This window comes from Somniosus microcephalus, chromosome 3 (assembly GCF_052327205.1).
Source record: "Somniosus microcephalus isolate GS21.2 chromosome 3, FLI_Smic_1.0, whole genome shotgun sequence".
In the NCBI taxonomy this organism is placed as follows: Eukaryota; Metazoa; Chordata; class Chondrichthyes; order Squaliformes; family Somniosidae; genus Somniosus; species Somniosus microcephalus.
The window spans coordinates 109,969,811-109,994,816 of record NC_140989.1 but is presented as its reverse complement, the minus strand read 5'-3'; the positions used below and the strand labels follow the sequence as shown (position 1 = coordinate 109,994,816).

The 25,006-nt window shown below is 46.7% G+C and overlaps 1 protein-coding gene across 4 annotated transcripts in view; it reads left to right on the top strand.

Annotated features, from left to right (window-relative positions):
• The window catches only part of LOC147121259 (ribosomal protein S6 kinase alpha-2), an 823,768-nt gene that overhangs the window by 785,437 nt on the left and 13,325 nt on the right, over window positions 1–25,006 (top strand). For all 4 annotated transcript variants that reach the window (XM_085981473.1, XM_085981472.1, XM_085981470.1 and 1 more), the window contains 2 exons: window positions 5,170–5,331; window positions 7,543–7,619. In XM_085981473.1, the coding sequence (XP_085837599.1) occupies window positions 5,170–5,331; window positions 7,543–7,619 (239 nt within the window). The remainder of the gene's footprint in view (window positions 1–5,169; window positions 5,332–7,542; window positions 7,620–25,006) is intronic.

Sequence of the window (25,006 nt, the reverse complement as noted above, 5' to 3'; positions counted from 1 at the left end):
ATAGACACTTTCATGACCTCAGGATGTCCCAAAGCACTTTGCAGCCAATGAAATACTTTTGAAATGTGGTCAGTGTTGAGTAGGGAAACAAGGCAGCCAATTTGTGTACAGTAAGGTCCCACAAGCAGCAATGAGATAAATTACATGATAATCTGTTTCAGAGATGTTGATTGAAGGAAAAATATTGGCCACAACACCAGGAGAACTCCTCTGCTCTTCTCTGTATAAAGTCATAGATTCACAGGATCATACAGCACAGAAGGAGGCCATTCGGTCCATCATGTCTGTGCAAGCTCTTTGAAAAAGCAATTATTCCCACTCCCCTACTCTTACCCCATAGCCCTGCAAATTTCTCTTTTTCAAAAATATATATACAATTCCCTTTTGAAAGTTACTATTGAATCTACTTCCATCACCTTTTCAGGTCGTGCATTCCAGATCATCATAACTCACTGTGCAACAGAATCCCCTAATTTCTACCCTGAAATCAGGAGATCTTTATATCCACTAGGCCTCACTTTAATGTCTTATGCAAAAGACGGCATCTCCGACATTGCAGCATTGAAGTGCTAGCCTAGATTATATGCTCACATCTCTAGAGAGGGGCTTGAACCCACCTTCTTCTGACAGAGTCGAGAGTGCTACCACCAGCTGAGCCAAGGCTGACCCTTGGAGATCTCTTAGTGACGACCTTACATTCTGTTAGTTCCTTTACAACATTGATATTATATTGAAACATAGAAAAATAGGAGCAGGAGTAGGCCATTCGGCCCTTCGAGCCTGCTCTGCCATTCAGTATGATCATGGCTGATCCTCTATCTCAATACCATATTCCCCCTCTCTCTCCATATCCCTTTGATGCCTTTTGTGTCTAGAAATCTATCTATCTCCTTCTTAAATATATTCAGTGACTTGGCCTCCACTGCCTTCTGTGGTAGAGAATTCCACAGGTTCACCACCCTCTGAGTGAAGAAATTTCTCCTCATCTCAATCCTAAATGTCTACCCCGTATCCTGAGACTGTGACCCCTCGTTCTAGACCCCCCCAGCCAGGGGAAACATCCTCCCTGCATCCAGTCTGTCTAGCCCTGTCAGAATTTTATACGTTTCCACGAGATCCCCTCTCATTCTTCTAAACTCTAGTGAGTACAGACCTCGTCGACCTAATCTCTCCTCATACGACAGTCCTGCCATCCCGGGAATCAGTCTGGTGAACCTTCACTGCACCCCCTCTATGGCAAGTATATCCTTTCTTAGGTAAGGAGACCAAAACTGCACACAGTACTCCAAGTGTGGTCTCACCAAGGCCCTGTATAACTGTAGTAAGACAACCTTGCTCCTGTACTCAAATCCTCTTGCAATGAAGGCCAACATGCCATTTGCCTTCCTAACTGCTTGCTGCACCTGCATGTTTGCTTTCAGTGACCGGTGTACAAAGACACCTAGGTCCCTTTGTACATCAGCATTTCCCAGTCTATCACCATTTAAATAATACTCTGCCTTTCTGTTTTTCCTACCGAAGTGGATAACTTCACATTTATCCACATTATAATGCATTTGCCATGTATTTGCTCACTCACTCAACTTGTCTAAATTGCCTTGAAGCCTCTTTGCATCCTCCTCACAACTCACAATCCCACCTAGTTTTGTGTCGTCAGCAAACTTGGAAATATTACATTTGGTTCCCTCATCCAAATCATTGATATATATTGTGAATTAAATCATTGATATATATTGTAAATATTGAGGAGCAGAAGGCTACACAAACTACATCCAATTTCACATGGCTGTACAAAAGTAGCTTGTACTTTCACAAAGAAGCATCATTTTACACTACTTTAGAAATCTTGTACAATCCAAAGACTTTCTTTATAGGAGGGAGGACTTGCAATCATAACTATATAAAGTACATTGTGTGGGATATGCCTTTATAGAGGTTTGCATGCCTGGCAATGTGAATTATGCAACAGCGCGATTTTAAGATTTTAATGGTCACGAGGGTTTAATTTCCTCAGGTAGTGCACTGGTTAACACATTTGCTAAAGTTCATTTGCATGCTATTTTAACATAGTTCTTAACATATTTATGGGTATTGGGTTAATTGCAACATTAATGTAGTGAATAAAGTAATTTTATGCGCGTGTATTAACCGCACTACTAGGGATTTTTTTGGCCTCCTCTTTAACGCTGTCTGGTTCTCCCTTGTTCACCCTTATCCACAACATCACAATGCCCTGACTCCTGCCCCACCGCTCACAAATATTTATATTCAGTTTTGCTGAACTGTCTTGGGTGACAGTATTTTACAGAGAAATGATGAACAAGCATTTAACAACTGTGTAATGAGACTGTGGTAAACCATTATTACAGTACTGTAATTTGTAATGAATGTTTGGATGTGTGATATGCCTGAACAAGAGACAGAGACATCTCTTGTTTCAAAAGTAAACATGTTCATACATTCATACTAGGTTTGCGTTTATCTGAAATTTCAGATTTATTTTTAGAATGAACTCACTGGTTTTCATCTGCTAAGAATGGAATCTTGGAACACTCATTAACACCAGGCTAGTGATGCTGCGCATTGAGGCACTAATTATTTCATCATAAAATAGGATGGCATAAGTTCAATTTACCACTCCATTCAATTTCTGATCTGAGCTGTGCAAGAGAGGAGCTGAGAGAAGCCAAAGTAGCTCCCTGCAAGGAGAAGGAAATATCAGTGGTGTTGGCACTGGTTCATTATGGCATAGCTTCTGGGGGTCTTGAGATCTGTTTGGGCCCATCAAATAGCTTCTTTTCATTAAAATCTATATTATGGGTGGTATTGTCTAGTTCACAACCTTACAATGTATCATTTATAGGAGATTTAAAAAAAAGTTACCATTCAACTCTTCATTCACTTTACATTTTAATGTACTCTACTAGTAGGTTTCTCACTTTGGGTGGTGCTGGTGCACTGTCCTTTTATGTTTTGGACCTGAGTTTGAATCCAGCACAAACTGATGGGAAGAAAATCTCTTGTATCTGCTGTTGAGGCAGGGATTCTTCCCACTAGGCTCCAGATAACCCTACAAACCCCAACGTATAGGATAGTCCTAGTTGATTGAGCAATGGGGAGCTTATCACAGGTCTATGCTGGTCAGGTGTAGGGTTTTAATTGGTTAAGCCCCAGTAATACCCCAATGTAAAATTGGGGTCCATAGGCCTCAGCATTGCCAATTGTACCTAAGCTCTCCGGACTTGGTTAAGTAGGATATGTGCCTATGGAAAGAGAGTTGGGGTGATTTTAACCCTACCCACCCGGTGAAAACTGGGCAGGTTGACAATTAAGATGTCCCGGGTTACTTACTTGCTGGAAAGTCGCCTGGGTTCCATTGTTTCTGATTTGACAGATTCTTGTGGACAAGTAGCTAAGCTGCCCGCCTAAAGCTAGCCGAGTCCTAATCCACATATGCTAATTCAAATCCGATGATGTAATTGAGTCCCAACAGTGATTTTAACTTTGGCCTGCGCAGGGAGGCCCCGAGGCTTTCCCACCAGGTGAAGGCCAGCGTAAAGAGGATCGGGAAGCTGAAGAGGCCTTCCGAGTCAAATTTTACTTTCCTTTTTGATGCCAGGACTGGGCGCCACATGGAATGTTTAAGCTGCCTCTGCCCTGAGATTTCCATCCCCCGCCACCCTTCCCTACCACAAGACACTCTCTGGAACCCCTTCCCAACACTTGCCCAAGTGTCGGCAGGAGGCCAAGGGCCGCATCCTGCTTCCCACCTGGAATGTTAATGAGACCCGGTGGTTAAAATTATCGTGGCCTCATACTACTGCGGAAAGATGGGAAAGCAACTGAAACCAGCGGTTTCCAGTCGAAAACCCACCGGCAGTTAAAATTCCTCCCTCACCTCCCTCAACCATAGCTCACTGGTAGCACTCTCGCTTCTGAGTCACAAGATTGTGGTTTCAAGCCCCGCTTCAGAGATTTGAGCACAAAAGCTAGGCTGACACGTCAGTGCAGTACTGAGGGAATGCTACACTGTCGGCGGTACCGTCTTTCGGAAGAGACGTTAAACTGAGGCCCTGTCTGCCCCCTCAAGTGGACGTACAAAATCTCAAGGCATTATTCACTGAAATGCAGAGGAGTTTCCCTGGGGTCCTAGCCAATATTTATACCTCAACCAACATCACTGAAACAAATTTTCTGGTTATTATTATATTGCTGTTTGTGGGAGCTTGCTGTGTGTAAATTGGCTACTGAGTTTCCTACATTACGACAGTGACTATGCGTCAAAAGTACTTCATTGGCTGTAAAGCGCTTTGGGATGTCCTGAGGTTGTGAAAGACGCTATATAAATGCAAGCTCTTACTGTCTCTAGCTTAGTTTGGAGATTGTTAACCATGTTGAGAGGTTTCCATGCACTCCATGGTTTCCACCTGACTACAAACTCCTGTGTGAAATGAGTATGGACAATCTCAACTCAGTTTCTGCTAGATGTAGTCAGGAGGATGCTTGATGTGAACATTTGAAATGTCACACTGGTGTAGCAGTGTCAATTCAGTGTTATTTTGGGGGTAGGCTAGATGGAGATTTATTCTATATCTCACCCATGCTATATTTGACTTGGGCCTGCATGATGCTGACACTGGGTACTCAGAATGAAAAGTGTTTCATTCACTGGAACTGACATCCTTTACCCTGATAAGCACAAGATTGGCCAACAAAAACAGTATGGGGCAGAATTTCCTTTGAAGTTAAAATTCCTCTGTTATTTTCAGCATACTGGTTAATACATTTGTATAAAATTCTCCTATGCACTATTTAAAAAAAAAAGTAATTAACCCATTTATTTTAAAAGTGGCATACACAAGAACTTGATACTAACATGTTGAGGATAAATTTCACCTTCACTGCCTGGGATGCACATTGGGTGGTTTTTATAGGGGGCGGGCAATCTGCTCCACCAGACTACTGCCTGGACGGTGAAGGTGAAAATTACCGACTGCAGGTGCTGTAAAAGACTGGCCAGCGCTATGTATAAGGGGTGATTATGGAATCCAGCACTCCCAGTAAGGAGCAACACTCACAGAGACCACACATCGGGAAATCACAGGCCTGAAGCTTGATTGTTTGTGATTTATAGTTGGTGATTCGGTGCTGTTTTCTCACTCCTGTTAGGTTGTTCATCGAGACCTGAAACCAAGTAACATTTTGTATGTGGATGAGTCGGGAAACCCGGAATCCATTAGGATATGTGACTTTGGTTTTGCGAAGCAGCTCCGGGCTGAGAATGGCCTTCTAATGACTCCGTGTTACACTGCCAACTTTGTAGCGCCTGAGGTAAAGAGCTTCACAATTCCACATGTTGTTTGTCTGAAGAGTTTAACAGGAAATCATCAATGCTGTAAGCTGATGCATGTTTCCAATGGCATTTTGTCCAATCCTCTTGATACTCCAAACACACTCTTCAAAATGTGTCTTATTTAGAAAAGGGTTGACGCATTTGAGTGCAATGCTTCAGAACAACAATAATGTTTTTATCCTATTGAGGTCTTTTACAAAGTGCACTATCAGATGCTTTTTCTGGAATACATTACTCATTACTCTGTGGGAGTCAGCTGCTTGTACAGTCTGGGTAATCACTTGGGATAATGGGTCTTGTTTATAACATTTCTACAGTTACAAAAATAGGTATTTTTGTGACCTGAGTGAAAAACAAAAATAATTACCTTTGAAATATATTACCAATCTATATTGAGTGCATTGGGAAAAAGTTCCATTTTGGGATTTTCAAACATTTTTCTATGGAAAGGATTTGGATATGAGTAATATTGAAGTGTTACTTTAAAGCTAAATTGAGTTCACAATGGTTTAAAATCCATTTTACAGTCACATGCTGGAGTGCCAGGGACCAAGAGGGGATTGTATGTTGATAAATTTACCCAAGAGGTAATGAGATGCCATTGAAACTGTTACTCATAATGATCTGGAACAATAGGCAACCCTTCATCTCACTTCAGATGCTTCTAGTGGGCATTCACAATTAAGGAAGCTAGCCAGGGATTAGATAAATGGTCAGGGTTCAGAGAAAAAGACTGTCCAAGGAAAGTAAATATATTTTAGCCCACAAAAAGGGTTGGTGTGGCATATTTACTTATTTTTCTGACTAAAATAAAGCAGCTTAACAATTTGTATCTGGCCTTGTCTAAATGTAAGTGTTACTTCATCCGCCTTTCGGAAGATTGGGGAAGTGCATGTGAGGGGGATCATGGCATCCTGTTCATATAAGAAGAGCATCTCGTTGTTACACAGTCCCCAGGTTACGCTATCATATGCTTAGATAGTAGGTGCCTAAAGTAAATTTTGACCATCAGGGATGCAGGTTTGCAATATCTAAAGCAGATCCGAAATTTGTAGCAGGGTTTACCAGCCCTTTCTACAAACATACTGTTACAATACTTTCAAAAATGTGGTGTGAGCACAGGGTCACAGTTGCAATTCCCATATGACCGTGCTCAGTATCACACCCACTGAGCCAAGTTAGACTTTCATATAGGACGATAGATTGTATGAAATTCATCCATTTACAGATTTCTCTTATATTCTCTGCATTACTAATCATCTCCTGAGATATTTCTCCAGAAACATGACAGGTAATACAAAGGGACTTCCAAAGAAATGGTAACAAAGGGTCAAAAAATATTTCCATAGATTTCTCCAGAAGAGTGTTCATCTAAAAGCCATCCCTTCAATTAAACATAGATACATATGCGGGGAGGGAGCAGGGGCACGTGTTTGTGGTGGGGGTGGGAGTCCCAGAAATATTGAGAAGGCGGAGGTCCTGCTGAATTTAATGGCAGGACTTCATCATTTTTTTTACTCCATTTCCTGCCCGGCAGACGGACAAGGTAAGGCTGCCGGGCAGGAAAGCCAGTGGTAGAAGGCTGCAGCTGGGAAGCACTGGAGACGGATTGGTGGGGAGGAGTCAGACTGGCAATCGGAGGGAGGGGCGACCGGGAGAGATGGTGGAGGGGTGCGGGGTGGGGGTCAGCCGATTTCGGCAGAAGATTTGCTTGAGGGGCCATGGGGAAGCGCTTCAGCTCTTCCTAGCCCACAAGTAGTGCTATAAAAAAAAACACAGCTGCTGCCACCTCCCTTTAGCTGCCGGGTTTTCCGAGTCCAAAGAAACCCGGCCGTCTAGTGTTAAATTCAAATGGCTGCCAAAATCTGAAGAATGGAGCCTCATCTAAATATTATAATTATGGACTCGCCTCTCCAGAGCGGGAAACTCAGATGTCCCCAAACTGGAAGTAGGCGCGTTCGCGGCGGGTTGGGGTTGGGTTTTGCACATTTGCCGATTTAACACCACCCCCCCTCCCAGCCCTCTCCCACCTGTCGTGGGGGGGTTAAAATTCCCCCATACATTCTGATGATACATCATGGTTTTCCCAGCAATTTGACTGAGTTAACTGAAATGAAACTTTTATTAATGATCCATCCTATCGCCTTAAGCTAAATAATAAAACATTTCTTACAACATTTCTGCTCTAGGTACTCAAGAGACAAGGATACGATGCCGCCTGCGACATGTGGAGTTTAGGGATTCTGCTCTACACTATGCTGGCAGGGTAAGACAGCTATTGTTTTCATCAACAGGATGTGTGATTGGCTGCCAGGAGGGTGCGATAAGTATGGGAGAGAAACAAGCAGCATGGGTTTTCTTTCTCTCTCCCTACCCCTTGCCCAAAGTGCATTGTTCCACTATCATGGGGCCCTCAAGTCTCATCACCCTCACCATTAACTGCAGCTGAGACATAGAAATGTCAGGCAGCACTGGATCTCAGACCTATGACCCCATTGCACAGCTCTGAGCATCACTAGCAGAGGGGTTGTAGGTACACACTGTAACATTTGCATATTGATTTATCATTGGCCCGCAGGCATCTGTAGGGAATACCTATTATAGTCACATGTGATCACATGCTGAGTTGTCATTGGCCTGCAGGCATCTGTAAGGACTGCTATTGTTTAGAAGACCCAGGGGGTCCTGACTCCATCTTGTCCACACGGTGCTGTACTGTTGTGATTCAGACAGACCTGATGCTTCATTAAAAGAGTTTAAACTGTAATACTCCGTTGTCCTGCAATTTATTATTTTGGTACAAAGTGTGCAAAACAAGACATGGTGTCAGAACAGGGATTTCAAATGGACATCGTTGGAGCTCCCTTACCTCGAATGAATTGGGGATCTTTGAACTTAGCTAGAGAATGGCGCAAGTTCAAGCAACACGTGGAATTGATGTTTTCGAGTCCACTGAAAAGCAAAGGGGAGGAAGCAAGATGCAGCTACCTACTCTTGTGGATCGGAGAAAAAGGGAGAGACATTTTTAACACATGGTCTCTCACCGCAGATGAAGCAAAGGTACTGAAAATGTATTTTGACCGTTTTGAAGCATATGTGATGCCCAAGACAGATACGATATTTGCTAGGTACAATTTTCAGGAGAAAGTACAAGGAGCTAGTGAGTCATTTGAACAGTTCGTGACTGAGTTAAAACTGCTGGTAAAAGACTGTGTATATGCAGATAAAGATGAGATGGTCAGAGACCGCATCGTGTTTGGAATACATTCAGCTAAAGTGAGAGAGAAACTTTTGAATGTTGGGTCCGGGCTAATGCTGGACAAAGCTATGGACATAGCTAGATGGCACGAGATAGCCCAAGCACAGTTGGAAACCATAACCGGCGCCACGAGCAGCTCGCGTGAACAGACAGTGCACACAGTTAATAGACACACACCAAAGAACACCGCCCAGAGAGCGTGTTTCAGAACAGCGAGAGTTCTAAAAATGGGCGACACAGACATAAAATGCTTCAAAAACTGTAGATATTGTGGAAACAAGATGCACGGGGAAAAGGTACAATGCCCTGCCAAAGGAAGACAATGTACTAAATGTGGTAAACGGAACCACTTTGCTAAAGTTTGCAAGACTGTTTTCGGAAAAGCAGTACACACAGTGAGTGACAGCCAAATGCCAGATAGAGAGCCAAATGCAGAGGAACTGTTTATTGATTCTGTGTCACAGAAAAAACAGATTTCAGAGACTGAGCAAGCCTATGCCGATATTGAGATAGGAAAACAGGGCAAAGTGCTTAAGTTTAAACTAGACACTGGATCTCAGGTTAATGTAATTCCTCTGAGTGAGTATCACAGCTTGAAGGATGAGTGTGAGCTACAGCCCACCTCACGCAGACTGACCGGCTATGGGGGTGAGCAGCTCATTGTAAAAGGCACATGCGTGATGAAATGCAAGTACAAAGAAAGCGACATGATGTTGGACTTTTACATTGTTGACACTCAAGCACCTCCAGTGCTAGGTCTAAAGGCATGTTTAGACATGGACCTCGTCAAGCTAGTGCTATCATTGACAGCACCAATTAAGAAGCAGACAGTCATGGAGGAGTTTGCTGACGTTTTCAAAGGAATCAGACTATTCCCAGGTGAATGCACTATTCACCTTGACCCAGCAGCAACCCCTGTGGTTTGCCCACCGAGAAGGATACCCCTTGCTCTACGTAATCGCCTGAAGGAGGAGCTGCAGAGCATGGAGAATACAGAAATCATCGTTCGGGAAACAGAACTGACAGAGTGGGTCAACGCGTTAGTAGTGGTTGAGAAACCACGTACAGGCAAGCTCAGAGTCTGTCACGACCCCAGAGATTTGAACAAGGCTATCAAATGCCCTCACTACCCTCTACCAACGCTAGATGACATCACACCCAAGCTAGTGGGAGCACGTTACTTCAGTGTAATGGACGCACGATCAGGATACTGGACTATCAAGCTCATGGAAGAGTCATCTAAGCTAACAACGTTCAACACACCATTTGGACGCTACCGATTTCTGCGTTTACCATTTGGCCTTATCTCAGCTCAGGATGAATTCCAACGGAAGATCGACGAAACCTATGAAGGCCTTGACGGAGTAGTCGCAATCGTAGACAACATCCTCATCTATGGCAGGAATAGAGAGGAACATGACAGGAACCTCCGTGTGATGCTACAAAGATCACGGGAGAAAGGTATTTGGCTCAACCCCGAGAAAAGCATAATCGGATCCACTGAGATCAGTTATTTTGGGCATCGCCTCTCAACTGATGGCATTAAGCCGGATCCAGAGAAAATCTCCACCATCAAGAAGATGGAGCCGCCGAAGAACCGCGCAGAGCTAGAGACAGTACTAGGCATGGTTAACTACTTAGCCAAGTTTGCCCCAAGCCGCTCTGAAATCAACGCACCCATGCGTCAGTTGCTCAAACAATCCAATGAGTTCCTGTGGGACAAACAACATGACACAGCATTTCAGAAAATGAAAGACCTAATCACCAGAGAACCAGGACCAGTTCTTTCCTACTTCGACCCCAACAAAGAACTCAGACTACAAGTGGACACGTCAAAGTATGGACTAGGCGCAGTATTACTGCAAGAAGGAAAGCCCATCAGCTATGCTTCCAGATCTCTCTCAGACAGTGAAATCAACTATGCTCAAATTGAGAAAGAGCTATATGCAATTCTGTTCGGATGTAAGCGTTTCCACCAGTACGTCTATGGCCGACAAGTCATTGTGGAATCCGACCACAAGCCCCTCGAGTCAATCATGAGGAAACCACTAGCCGCAGCCCCACCAAGGCTACAGAGAATGATCCTTCAGCTACAGAAGTACGACTTCACAATCATTCACCGTCCAGGCAAAGACGTTCCTGTTGCAGACACGCTCTCCAGAGAGTCTCTTAGCTACCAGGACAGCAGCCTCAGTGAAGGCATGGATGTGCAGGTGCACATGGTGTACAACAGCTTACCTGTGAGTGACTCAAAACTGAAGGAGATCCGAGCAGGAACAGAGAAAGATGCACAACTCACACTGCTGAGAAAAGTCATACATGAAGGATGGCCTGAGGAAAGGAGGAAATGCCCTCAGAGCATATCTGAATTCTGGAACCACAGAGACGAAGTGTCACAAATCAACGGAATCGTCTTCAAAGGGGAGAAAATGATCATTCCTACCAGTCTCAGAGAAGAGGTGTTGACAAAAATTTATGCTGGACATATGGGCATGGAAAAATGCAAACAAAGAGCACGTGACATTATGTTTTGGCCCGGAATGTGCAAACACATTGAGGACATTGTCGGAAAATGTTCCATTTGTCTAGAACACCGGCCATCAAATGTCAAAGAGCCCATGGTACCTCACCGTACCCCAGACAGGCCCTGGCAGGTCGTCAGCTGCAAGCAAGTGCATGCAAAACGTGTACAGAGACAGCAACACCAAAAGAGATACTATGACAGGTCAGCTAGACTACTGCCGCCGTTGCACAATGGAGAATCCATCAGAATCCAGGAGCATGGCTACTGGAAGCCTGCAGTCGTCATCCAGCCAGCTGACACTGAGCGATCGTATCACACCCGCACCCCAGAAGGACAGGTGTACCGCCGCAATCGCAGGCACCTCCTGAACTCCAAGGAACAACACCGTCATTCTGACGAGAGGTCAAGCCTAGAGTTATCCTTGACTTGTGAACTGTCAAAGGGTGTAGGCGGATCGCTGCCCTAAAAAAAAACTGTACATCGTTATTGATACGTTGAGATGTTTTCAGTGCTAGTTAAATGTTGAGTTTACTTATATGTTGATGCCACTGAGAACATTATGTAGAAGAAAGGTTCAAAAGTAATGCATAACATTTTTCTTTTAAAAGCAAGGGGATGTAACATTTGCATATTGACTTATCATTGGCCCGCAGGCATCTGTAAGGAATACCTATTATATTCACATGTGATCACATGCTGAGTTGTCATTGGCCTGCAGGCATCTGTAAGGACTGCTATTGTTTAGAAGACCCAGGGGGTCCTGACTCCATCTTGTCCACACGGTGCTGTACTGTTGTGAGTCAGACAGACCTGATGCTTCATTAAAAGAGTTTAAACTGTAATACTCCGTTGTCCTGCAATTTATTATTTTTGTACAAAGTGTGCAAAACAAGACACACACAGGCCAAATAATCGTAATTCAGTTTGGTGGCCACGTGTGTCTTGCAAATAAGATTGGAGGTACATGTGGAGGCATTTAGGAGATGTACAACTGACCCTTTAATGTATGCAGTATGACTGTTTATGAACAGGTGTGAATTGCTCTCATGGGCTTTCTGTCTTGTAAATCTTGTTGCAAATGACACAGAACCTTGAATGAGATAGGACGATTATGAATAAGTGTTCAGAGAGGGTGAAGACCCATGCTGCCTGTGATGTCGCACACAGATGCCATGCTGATATCTTCCAACCCGAATGACATCTTGTCTTGTGAAGAAATGAAAATACCCAAACATTTTATTATTATAACAAAAATGCCGCCCTTTTTAGCTTCTAAAGTGTGAGAATGTTTCTGAAAATTACTGAGACTGCTTTGAGACCGTTTTCTTTACTGGATTGCCTGATCAGAAGTTTCTGAGTGAAGAGTAAATAACAGGAGTGGAGCCCAATGTACTCATGGGATTGACTGTTTACACCTTGCTTATACAGTGGAATTGCTTGTGGTTGTGCAATTTCCCATCATTTATACTGATCAGTTTCATGCTAGACTCCCCCTATAGCTTCAGAGCACAGATGCTCAGAAGTTGTCTCTGGCATTTTAAACAGCTTGGACTAAAAATTCGATTGTGTGGCGCCCGTTGTTTGTGGGGAACTTGTGTCAGGATGTGGATCCAACAGGTCTCAGCCTTTGTTGGTAGTTTCTTTGGAGACAGAATCTCCATCTGCCCCAAAAATGGCCCCTGATGTCAGGAGTTTCTTCAACCTCAGCCTGGTTTCTGCAAAGCAGCCAGTACGTCTGCATTAACCAGCCAAACAAGCCATTAGCCAGAGGGTCCAGGCATGGGTCTTAGCCAAAAATGCAAGCATTACCAGAAAATTAGTCCCCCTTTACAAGGGACCCGATTGGCCCTTTAAAAAAAACTGTTGTGCCAGTGATGTCAATGATTCTGCAGTATTACCCCAGATATAACTGCTACCCTTTGTTCATGGCTCAAATGCTTTTAGATCAACTGGTTGATTTGACACCAGTTTTTGGGGCATTCACGATGGTACCCAATTTTAACATGAAAAAGCTGATACACTTCGCTTCAGAGAATACAGCAGAGAATACTTAAATAGAACAATTTGGGGCAAGAAATAAGCTTGTGAACAGTGCACTTCAGCAGGAATTATTAACATCTAAAATCAGAAATATGCTTGGGAAATACAAAACACACATTCTTGCAGTATTTAACTGTCAGAGCAAATGCACACCCAAGTTTAATGTGTGGAGAATGTCAATAGCCTGCACTGTCAAGGCAAAATATTTGTAGTGAATCATAGAATCACACAAATTTACAGCACAGAAGGAAGCCATTCGGCCCATCTTGTCCGTGCCGTCCGACAAGAGCTATCCACCCTAATCCCACTTTCCAGCACTTGGTCCGTAGCCTTGTAGGTTATGGCACTTCAAGTGCAGCCTTATGGGTCTTGCCCTCACTAACGTGGTATTGTTGTTTAAAAAGGGAGAAAGGGATAGACCGAGTAATTACAGGCCAGTCAGCCTAACCTCGGTGGTGGGAAAATTATTGGAAAAAATTCTGAGGGGCAGGTTAAATCTTCATTTAGAAAGACAGGGACAGTCAGCATGGATTTGTTAAGGGAAAGTTGTGTCTGACTAACTTGATTGAATTTTTTGAGGAGGTAACAAGGAGGGTCGATGAGGGTAGTGCGTTTGATGTAGTCTATATGGATTTTAGCCATGCTTTTGATAAGGCCCCGCATGGCAGACTGGTCACTAAAGTGAAAGCCCATGGGATCCAAGGCAAATTGGATCCAAAATTGGCTCAGAGGCAGGAAACAAAGGTCGAAGGGTGCTTTTGTGACTGGAAGGCTGTTTCCAGTGGGGTTCCGCAGGGCTCAGTTCTCGGTCCTTTGCTGAAGCTACAGGGGTTGCACCTCGTATAAGCACTCGGAAAAGAAAAATGACACAAAAGTGGATTCACAAGGGGGAGCAATTAAAATGAGACCAGTCACTTATCCCCTCTGATCACGCTGCTTTCCCGCTGTGTCAAGATGTTAACCTGCTCTTTTAAAGGCGAGTGGGACACCCGCAGGAAGGTAGTGAGGTCCTCCTTAAATATGCAGATCGGTTCCGATGACATCATCAGAACCGATCTTAATATTAGTTGTAGGCCTTGGTGAGGGAGCAGTGTCGGCTCCTCCATCAGGACAGAGCTGCTGGGAGCTGGATTGTGGGCCAGAAGAGGCTCAGCAGATAAGCTTAAATAAATTAATTTTAGGTTTCCTTCTGCGCCAGCAGGAGCTCCTCCTAGACACACAAGGAAGCCTTGGGCCTCTCTTGGCCAAGGGCTCCCCCCGTGTCCCCAATCGCCTCCCCCTCCCCCACCAACTGACTGCCACACCCACGGGTCCCCAACTGCGGCTCCTGCCGTCAAATTCCTATCCCTGCCCGCTGACCAGGTAGTGGATCTGGTCGGGTTGAGGCGGGACTCAAAATGAAATCCTTTATGGAAATGTACCCAAACTCCTCAGGTGCACTGCCCGCTTCAGGACTCACACGCACCATACTACCACCTCCCCCCTCCCCCCACTTTAAAAACAGGACCTATGGTCGGAATGTTTACATTTGTGTCGGGTTGGGTGCGTGCGGGTGGCGTAGCGAGTCAGGAACACGATGTTCTGAGCAGCGCGTTGCTCAGAGTGACTTTGACTTAATGACCCCAATTGAAAGACTCATGCGTGTTTCCCATCCCTATTAAATGGTGCAGGTCCGATGACGTCATTGATGACTCGTTTCCAGTGCCCATATTTAAAGCAGCCTTGCACTCAACTCACTTGAATGTTGTCACCGCAAGAAACAAAAAGAGCCTGGCTGGATATAGCTGAGGAGGTCAGCAGCAGGGATGTGGTGAGGAGGACCTGGATACAGTGCAGGAAATGCTTCAATGATTTTATGAGGAGGGAACGGTAGCGTAGTGGTAATGTCAGGGGGCTAGTAATCCAGAAGTCTGGACTAATGAGCTAGAGATGTGAGTTTAAATCCTATGATGGCAGCTGGGGAATTTAAATTCAGTTAATTAAATAAATTTGGAATTTAAAAAAAGCTAGTATCAGTAGTATTATTGGATTGTCATAAAAACCCATCAGCCAGAAGTGCTGAGTGGATGATCCATATGGGCTGACTCCTGAGGTCCCCACCAGTCTTCAGCTAATTCAATTATGCTCCATGTGATATCAAGAAATGGCTGAGTGCACTGGATACAGCAAAGGCTATGGACCCTGACAACATCCTGGCTATTGTGCTCCAGAACTAGCTGCACCTCTAGCCAAGCTTTAACAGCTACAACAAACTGGCATCTATCCAACAATGTGGAAAACTGCCCAGGTATGTCCTGTCCACAAAAAACAGGACAAATCCAACCTGGACAATTACCGCCCCATCAGTCTACTCTCAATCATCAGCAAAGTGATGGAAGGTGTCATCAACAGTGCTATCAAGCGACACTTACTCGCCAATAACCTGTTTGTGTTCCGCCAAGAAACACTCGGCTACTGACCTCATTACAGCCTTGCTCCAAACATGGACAAAGGATCTCAATTCCAGAGGTAAGGTGAGAGTGACTGCCCTTGACATCAAGGCAGCATATGACTGAGTTTTGCATCAAGGAGCCTTAGTAAAACTGAAGTCAATGGGACTGAGGGGGAAAACGCTCCACTGGCTGGTGTCATACCTAGCACAAAGGAAAATGATTGTGGTGGTTGAAGGCCAGACATCGCTGCTGGAGTTCCTCAGGGCAGTGGCGGCCCAACCATCTTCAGCTACTTCATCAATGAACTTCCCTCCAACATAAGGTCAGAAATGGGGATGTTCGCTGATGACTGCACAGTGTTCAGCGCCATTCACAACTCCTCAGATAATGAAGCAGTCCATGCCTGCATGCAACAAAACCTGGACGGCATTCAGGCTTGGGCTGACAAATGGCAGGTAACATTCGCTCCACAGAAGTGCCAGGCAATGACTATCTCCAACAAGCGAGAGTCTAAACACTTTCCCTTGACATTCAATGGCATTACCATCGCCAAATCCCCCACCATCAACATTCTGGAGCTCACCATTGACCAGAAGCTTAACTGGACCAGCTACATAAATCATCTTCTTCTTAGGCAGTCCCTCGGAACCGAGGATGACTTGCTTCCACATTAAAAATGAGTTCTCAGGTGACTGATGAGTCCAATGCGGGACCTACATTCTCTGTCACAGGTGGTGCAGACAGTGGTTGAAGGGGCGGGTGGGTGGGGTGCTTGGGTTGACGTGTGCAGCTTGTGCTTGGCTTCCGCTTGCTCCCAGCAAAGAGACCCGAGGTGTTCAGTGCCTTCCCGGATGCTTCTCCTCCACCTTGTGCAGTCTTGGGCCAGGGATTCCCAGGTGTCGGTGGGAATGTTGTACTTTTTCACGGAGGCTTTGAGGGTGCCTTGAAGCATTTCCTCTGCCCACCTGGGGCTTTCTTGCCGTGCTGGAGCTCCGAGTAGAGCGCTTGTTTTGGGAGTCTCGTATCAGGCATGTGGACGATGTGACCCGTCCATCGGAGCTGATCGAGCGTGGTCAAAACTTTGATGCTGGGGATGTTGGGCTGAGCGAGAATACTGACGATGGTGCGCCTATCCTGCCAATTAATTTGCAGGATCTTGTGGAGGCAGCGTTGGTGGTACCTCTCCAGTGCTTTGAGGTGTCTGCTGTACATGGTCCATGTATCTGAGGCATACAGAAGAGCGGGTATCACTACTGCTCTGTAGGCCATGAGCTTGGTGCCGGGTTTGAGGTCCTGGTCTTCAAACACTCTCTTCCTCAGGTGACCGAAGGCTGCACTGGCACACTGAAGGCGGTGTTGGACTTCGTCATTGACGTCTGCCCTTGTTGGCAGTAGGCTCCCAAGGTATAGAAAGTGGTCCACGTTGTCCAAGGCCTTGTCATGGATTTTGATAATCGAGGGGCAGTACTGTATGGCGGGGGCAGGTTGGCAGAGGACCTTTGTCTTACGGATGTTTACTGTAAGGCCCATGCTCTCATACGCTTTGGTGAAGGTGTTGACGATGGTTTGGAGTTCGACCTCCAAGTGTGCGCAGCTGCAAGCATTGTCTGCATACTGTAATTTGATGACAGAGGATGGAATGACTTTGGATCTGGACTGGAGGCGACGGAGGTTGAAAAGTTTCCCGTTTGTTCTGTAAATTAGCTCCACTCCAGCGGGGAGCTTACTGAGGGTGAGATGGAGCATTGCAACAAGGAAGATTGAGAAGAGCGTTGGCACATAAATACTATGGCAACAAGAGCAGGTCAGAGGCTGCATATTCTGTGGCGAGGGTCTCATCTCCTGACTCCCCAAAGCCTTTCCACCATCTACAAGGCCCAAGTAAGGAGTGTGATGGAATACTCTCCACTTGCCTGGATGAGTGCAGTTCCAACGCTAATCAAGAAGCTCGACACCATCCAGGACAAAGCAGCCCGCTTGATTTGCACCCCATCCACCACCTTAAACATTCACTCCCTCCACCACCGGCGTACCGAGGCTGCAGTGTGTACCATCTACAAGATGCACTACAGCAACTCATCAAGGCTTCTTCGGCAGCTCCTCCCAAACCCGCGACCTCTTTTACCTAGAAGGACAAGGGCAGCAGGCACATGGGAACACAACCACCTCCAAGTTCCACTCCAAGTCACACACCATCCTGACTTGGAAAGACTTCGCTGATTCTTCATTGTCGCTGGGTCAAAATCCTGGAACTCCCTCTCTAACAGCACTGTGGCAGTACCTTCACCACATGGACTGCAGCGGTTCAAGAAGACGGCTCACCACCACCTTCTCAAGGGCAATTAGGGATGGGCACTAAATGCTGGCCTTGCCAGTGACTCCCACATCCCATAAATGAATGAAAAAAAAATGCTTCCTCGGATCCCGATGGCCGAGTCTGCCCCTGCACAGTTGCAGGAGGAGCAGTCTCTGGCGGGCCCCTCACAGGCTCCAAAACCCAGAGGACATCCGGCCAAAATGTCTGACGAGTTGCAGCAGTGAAGTAAGCTGCCTGGCTCTACCTCTGCTGAAGCCACAGGGGTTGCACCTCGTAGAAGCACTCGGAAAAGAAACATGACACAAAAGTAGATGCACAAGGGTATGCACATGGATGTATCCAAAAATGTTAGTGCTAAGTTTCAATTATTTTGATTACACACATAAATGTTTTTCTTTGCACCACTTTCCAGTCTTGTCCATTTTTGCCTTAAACCTTTGTCACTTGGTGACACATTATTTAACCTCGATCATTGGGGCTTTTGGTGAGAGGAATGGATTGGTCATTGTAGGGATGCTTTATGGTGTTGTTGGGGGGGTAACTTAGTACAGCATGTGGCTGCATTGGAGCAAGTTAAGTCAATCTGGTCATGGTGAGGCCATCCTGGGCCCCGGCAGCAATGTGCGCCGCTGCTGGTGCCACCTGCATCTCAGGTTCTTCCTCCTCCTCCTGCTCATTTTCCAACTGCTCGTTCTTCTCCTCCTCCTTCTCTGAAGAAGCTGTGTGCTGTGGGCCATGCTCCTCCTGCAGCTTCAATCCTCACTGAAATGTCACCGTGTTACCAGCCCGCTCCCACCAGTGGTCTTCCGTCAGACATTTTCCACTATTTTTCTGAATTCACTGATTCATACAGTTGCTGTGTTTGTTCGGTGGCAACAGCATTGCAGCCTGATGTCAGATGGCCTTTCAAACACAAGTAAAACATCTGGACAGAGTTAAGACCATAAAACAAACAACAATGTAAAGCAGAAAGCAGCGCATGCTGCAGGAGTCTTAAAAAAACACCTAGGCCGGAATTTTCCCATTGCCCCACGTGTGTTTGGGGGCAGGTCAGCAGTAAAAATGACAGAAATAGCGAGCGTGTCGGAAACCCGCTATGTTGTGCAGCGCATAACAGACAATGATTCTGGAGACCCTGGCTAGTGCATACTGAAGGACTCCTCCAGATCTGTCAAGGCATCTGAAGCGCATCTTCAGCATGCCTATTGCTTGTTCTATGACACATCTGGTGGCGATATGGCTCTCAGTACTTGGCCTCCTCAAGGGGGTCATGTGCCACATCTTTAGTGGATAGCCCTTGTCTCCAAGCAGCCAGCAGGCAAGTCTGTTTGGAGGAGCAAAGAGCTGAGGGAGGGTGGACTGGCACAGCACGAAAGCATCATGACAGCTGCCAGGGATTCTGGCGCACACATATGTAATCATATTTTTATGGTTGCAGATGAGCTGCACATTGAGGGAATGGAAGCCCTTACGGTTTGCAAATACTCCTGGGTGATGATGGCGTGCTTTCTTGGCCACATGTGCAGTCGATGACACCCTGCACCCGTGGGAAGCCAGCCAGAGTGCCACAGCCAAGCGCCCGCTCAGTAACACTGGCCTCATCAGTGGCAAAGTTGATATAATTGGCTGACTTGTCAAACATGGCATCAGTCACCTGGGTGATGCCTCTGTGGGTGGCCGACTGGGAGATCCCGCAAATGTCTGCTGCAGATCCCTGGAAGGAGCCTAAGATGAAGAAGTGGAGGGTGCTGGTGACTTTGACAGCCACTGGTAAGGAGTGTCCACTAGGACCTCTGGGCAGCAGGTCTTATTCCAGCAAGCTACAAATGTCTGCGACGACCTGGCGCAATAGCCTGAGCCTCCTGAAGCACTGCTTCTCAGTCATGTTGAGGAAGCTCATCCTCTGCCTGTATACCCTGTGTTGGGGGTATCACCTCCGGCGCAATGCAGTCCTGTGGTTCCCCTCTCTCTCCTGTGGAGTATCAGGTCATTAGGAGAATGCTGCTGCTGGTGTTGTGGCTGGTGTTGTTGGTGGTGGGGCTCATCTTGGTCTGATTCTGAGGACCAAGGTGAGACAGTATAAGTGGCACCCGTGCTGATGTACTAGGTGGCAGGTAAAGTGGAGATCAGAGGGCCAATCCCTCAATGTTGTGATAGTGAGTAGCAATGTGTTGAGAGTTGTTTCAGAAATGACCTGTAAACTGCTGACACCTAAATCTGTGGACAACTGAAGTGATTAAGAGCCTTTCCATGAGGCAAGTAATGAAGTGTAATGTTGGAGTATTTATGTGCTATTCCTAGCTATCAATGAATGAACTCGCCAATGGCCACTGAGCTTCCACCTCCCCTTCACAGGCGAGGTTCCCGACCTCAGGGAATCCTGTGCTCTTGCAGTAAAACTCAGAAGTTGGCATTAAAATCACTCTTAAGGGTTTGTAAACAAGCACTTAATGATTTCAATGAGGCCGCCCGCCTCTGCGGATCGGGTCCGTGTCGTACCTTCAAAGCCGTCTGAGTTAAATGCGTGAGGTGGCGGGATAGAAACATAGAAACATAGAAGATAGGAGCAAGAGTAGGCCATTCGGCCCCTCGAGCCTGCTCTGCCATTCAATGCGATCATGGCTGATCATCCAAGTTCAGTACGCTGTCCCTGCTTTCTCCCCATATCCCTTGATCCCTTTAGCGTTAAGAAATATATCCAACTCCTTCTTGAATATAGAAACAGGGATGACAGCGGGTTTCCGACACGCTCGCTATTTCCGGCATTTTTACTGCTGACCTGCCCCCAAACACACGTGGGGCAATGGGAAAATTCCGGCCTAGGTGTTTTTTAAGACTCCTGCAACATGCGCTGCTTTCTGCTTTACATTGTTGTTTGTTTTATGGTCTTAACTCTGTCCAGATGTTTTACTTGTGTTTGAAAGGCCATCTGCCATCAGGCTGCAATGCTGTTGCCACCAAACAAACACAGCAACTGTATGAATCAGTGAATTCGGAAAAATAGTGGAAAATGTCTGGCGCTAGACCACTGGTGGGAGCCGGGTGGTAACACGGTGACATTTTATGGATCTCAGAAGGAGCAGAAAAGTAAAAGGAGCCAGACTGGAGTAGAATTTTCCACAGGTGTCCAACATTCCTTCATTTGTACTGGAGGGAAAAGAAACATAAAGTCGTGAAGGTCCCAAGGAGAAGTCCAAATGTTGAACGGTTGCAGTAAATTGTGCCTTTCTTCAGGGGTTGGCAGGGCAGGCTCACCTGGAAAATACTGACTTTTTGCATTAGCACTGATGTTTCTGGTTAATTTTAAACACTATTGTCCTTCACAATTGAAAGATTTTTAAATTAAACAAAAAAGTAGTGACCTTTAAATGTTCAACAGACCAAGCTGTGATTTCCCTAAAAATGACATCAGCAGTCACTCTCTACATCACCAAGCCCTCCCACTCCAGTTCACAGAGACACTGTACTCCATCCAACTCCCCATCCTTTCACACAGACACTGTACCCCATCCAACTCCCCATCCTTTCACACAGACACTGTACCCCATCCAACTCCCCATCCTTTCACAGAGACACTGTACTCCATCCAACTCCCCATCCTTTCACAGACACTGTACTCCATCCAACTCCCCATCCTTTCACAGAGACACTGTACTCCATCCAACTCCCCATCCTTTCACAGACACTGTACCCCATCCAACTCCCCATCCTTTCACACAGACACTGTACTCCATCCAACTCCCCATCCTTTCACAGAGACACTGTACCCCATCCAACTCCCCATCCTTTCACACACACTGTACCCCATCCAACTCCCCATCCTTTCACACAGACACTGTACTCCATCCAACTCCCCATCCTTTCACAGAGACACTGTACCCCATCCAACTCCCCATCCTTTCACAGAGACACTGTACCCCATCCAACTCCCCATCCTTTCACAGACACTGTACCCCATCCAACTCCCCATCCTTTCACACAGACACTGTACTCCATCCAACTCCCCATCCTTTCACAGAGACACTGTACCCCATCCAACTCCCCATCCTTTCACACAGACACTGTACCCCATCCAACTCCCCACCCTTTCACACACACTGTACCCCATCCAACTCCCCATCCTTTCACAGAGACACTGTACCCCATCCAACTCCCCATCCTTTCACACAGACACTGTACCCCATCCAACTCCCCATCCTTTCACAGAGACACTGTACCCCATCCAACTCCCCATCCTTTCACACAGACACTGTACCCCATCCAACTCCCCATCCTTTCACAGAGACACTGTACCCCATCCAACTCCCCATCCTTTCACACAGACACTGTACCCCATCCAACTCCCCATCCTTTCACACAGACACTGTACCCCATCCAACTCCCCATCCTTTCACACAGACACTGTACCCCATCCAACTCCCCATCCTTTCACAGAGACACTGTACTCCATCCAACTCCCCATCCTTTCACACACACTGTACTCCATCCAACTCCCCATCCTTTCACAGAGACACTGTACTCCATCCAACTCCCCATCCTTTCACAGACACTGTACTCCATCCAACTCCCCATCCTTTCACAGAGACACTGTACCCCATCCAACTCCCCATCCTTTCACAGAGACACTGTACCCCATCCAACTCCCCATCCTTTCACAGACACTGTACCCCATCCAACTCCCCATCCTTTCACACAGACACTGTACTCCATCCAACTCCCCATCCTTTCACAGAGACACTGTACCCCATCCAACTCCCCATCCTTTCACACAGACACTGTACCCCATCCAACTCCCCACCCTTTCACACACACTGTACCCCATCCAACTCCCCATCCTTTCACACAGACACTGTACCCCATCCAACTCCCCATCCTTTCACACAGACACTGTACCCCATCCAACTCCCCATCCTTTCACACAGACACTGTACACCATCCAACTCCCCATCCTTTCACACAGACACTGTACCCCATCCAACTCCCCATCCTTTCACACAGACACTGTACACCATCCAACTCCCCATCCTTTCACAGAGACACTGTACCCCATCCAACTCCCCATCCTTTCACACAGACACTGTACCCCATCCAACTCCCCATCCTTTCACACAGACACTGTACCCCATTCAACTCCCCATCCTTTCACACAGACACTGTACCCCATCCAACTCCCCATCCTTTCACACAGACACTGTACCCCATCCAACTCCCCATCCTTTCACACACACTGTACCCCATTCAACTCCCCATCCTTTCACACAGACACTGTACCCCATCCAACTCCCCATCCTTTCACACACACTGTACCCCATCCAACTCCCCATCCTTTCACACAGACACTGTACCCCATCCAACTCCCCATCCTTTCACACAGACACTGTACCCCATCCAACTCCCCATCCTTTCACACACACTGTACCCCATTCAACTCCCCATCCTTTCACACAGACACTGTACCCCATCCAACTCCCCATCCTTTCACACACACTGTACCCCATCCAACTCCCCATCCTTTCACACAGACACTGTACCCCATCCAACTCCCCATCCTTTCACACAGACACTGTACCCCATCCAACTCCCCATCCTTTCACACAGACACTGTACCCCATCCAACTCCCCATCCTTTCACACAGACACTGTACCCCATCCAACTCCCCATCCTTTCACACACACTGTACCCCATCCAACTCCCCATCCTTTCACACAGACACTGTACCCCATCCAACTCCCCATCCTTTCACACAGACACTGTACCCCATTCAACTCCCCATCCTTTCACACAGACACTGTACCCCATCCAACTCCCCATCCTTTCACACAGACACTGTACCCCATCCAACTCCCCATCCTTTCACACAGACACTGTACCCCATCCAACTCCCCATCCTTTCACAGAGACACTGTACTCCATCCAACTCCCCATCCTTTCACACAGACACTGTACCCCATTCAACTCCCCATCCTTTCACACAGACACTGTACCCCATCCAACTCCCCATCCTTTCACACAGACACTGTACCCCATCCAACTCCCCATCCTTTCACACAGACACTGTACCCCATCCAACTCCCCATCCTTTCACACACACTGTACCCCATCCAACTCCCCATCCTTTCACACAGACACTGTACCCCATCCAACTCCCCATCCTTTCACACAGACACTGTACCCCATCCAACTCCCCATCCTTTCACAGAGACACTGCACCCCATTCAACTCCCCATCCTTTCACACAGACACTGTACCCCATTCAACTCCCCATCCTTTCACACAGACACTGTACCCCATCCAACTCCCCATCCTTTCACACAGACACTGTACCCCATCCAACTCCCCATCCTTTCACAGAGACACTGCACCCCATCCAACTCCCCATCCTTTCACAGACACTGTACCCCATTCAACTCCCCATCCTTTCACACAGACACTGTACCCCATCCAACTCCCCATCCTTTCACAGACACTGTACCCCATTCAACTCCCCATCCTTTCACACAGACACTGTACCCCATCCAACTCCCCATCCTTTCACAGACACTGTACCCCATCCAACTCCCCATCCTTTCACAGACACTGTACCCCATCCAACTCCCATCCTTTCACAGAGACACTGCACCCCATTCAACTCCCCATCCTTTCACACAGATACTGTACCCCATCCAACTCCCCATCCTTTCACAGACACTGTACCCCATCCAACTCCCCATCCTTTCACACACACACTGTGTCCCATCCAACTCCCCATCCTTTCACAGACACTGTACCCCATCCAACTCCCCATCCTTTCACACAGACACTGTACCCCATTCAACTCCCCATCCTTTCACACAGACACTGTACCCCATCCAACTCCCCATCCTTTCACACAGACACTGTACTCCATCCAACTCCCCATCCTTTCACAGAGACACTGCACCCCATTCAACTCCCCATCCTTTCACACAGACACTGTACCCCATCCAACTCCCCATCCTTTCACAGACACTGTACCCCATTCAACTCCCCATCCTTTCACAGACACTGTACCCCATTCAACTCCCCATCCTTTCACACAGACACTGTACCCCATCCAACTCC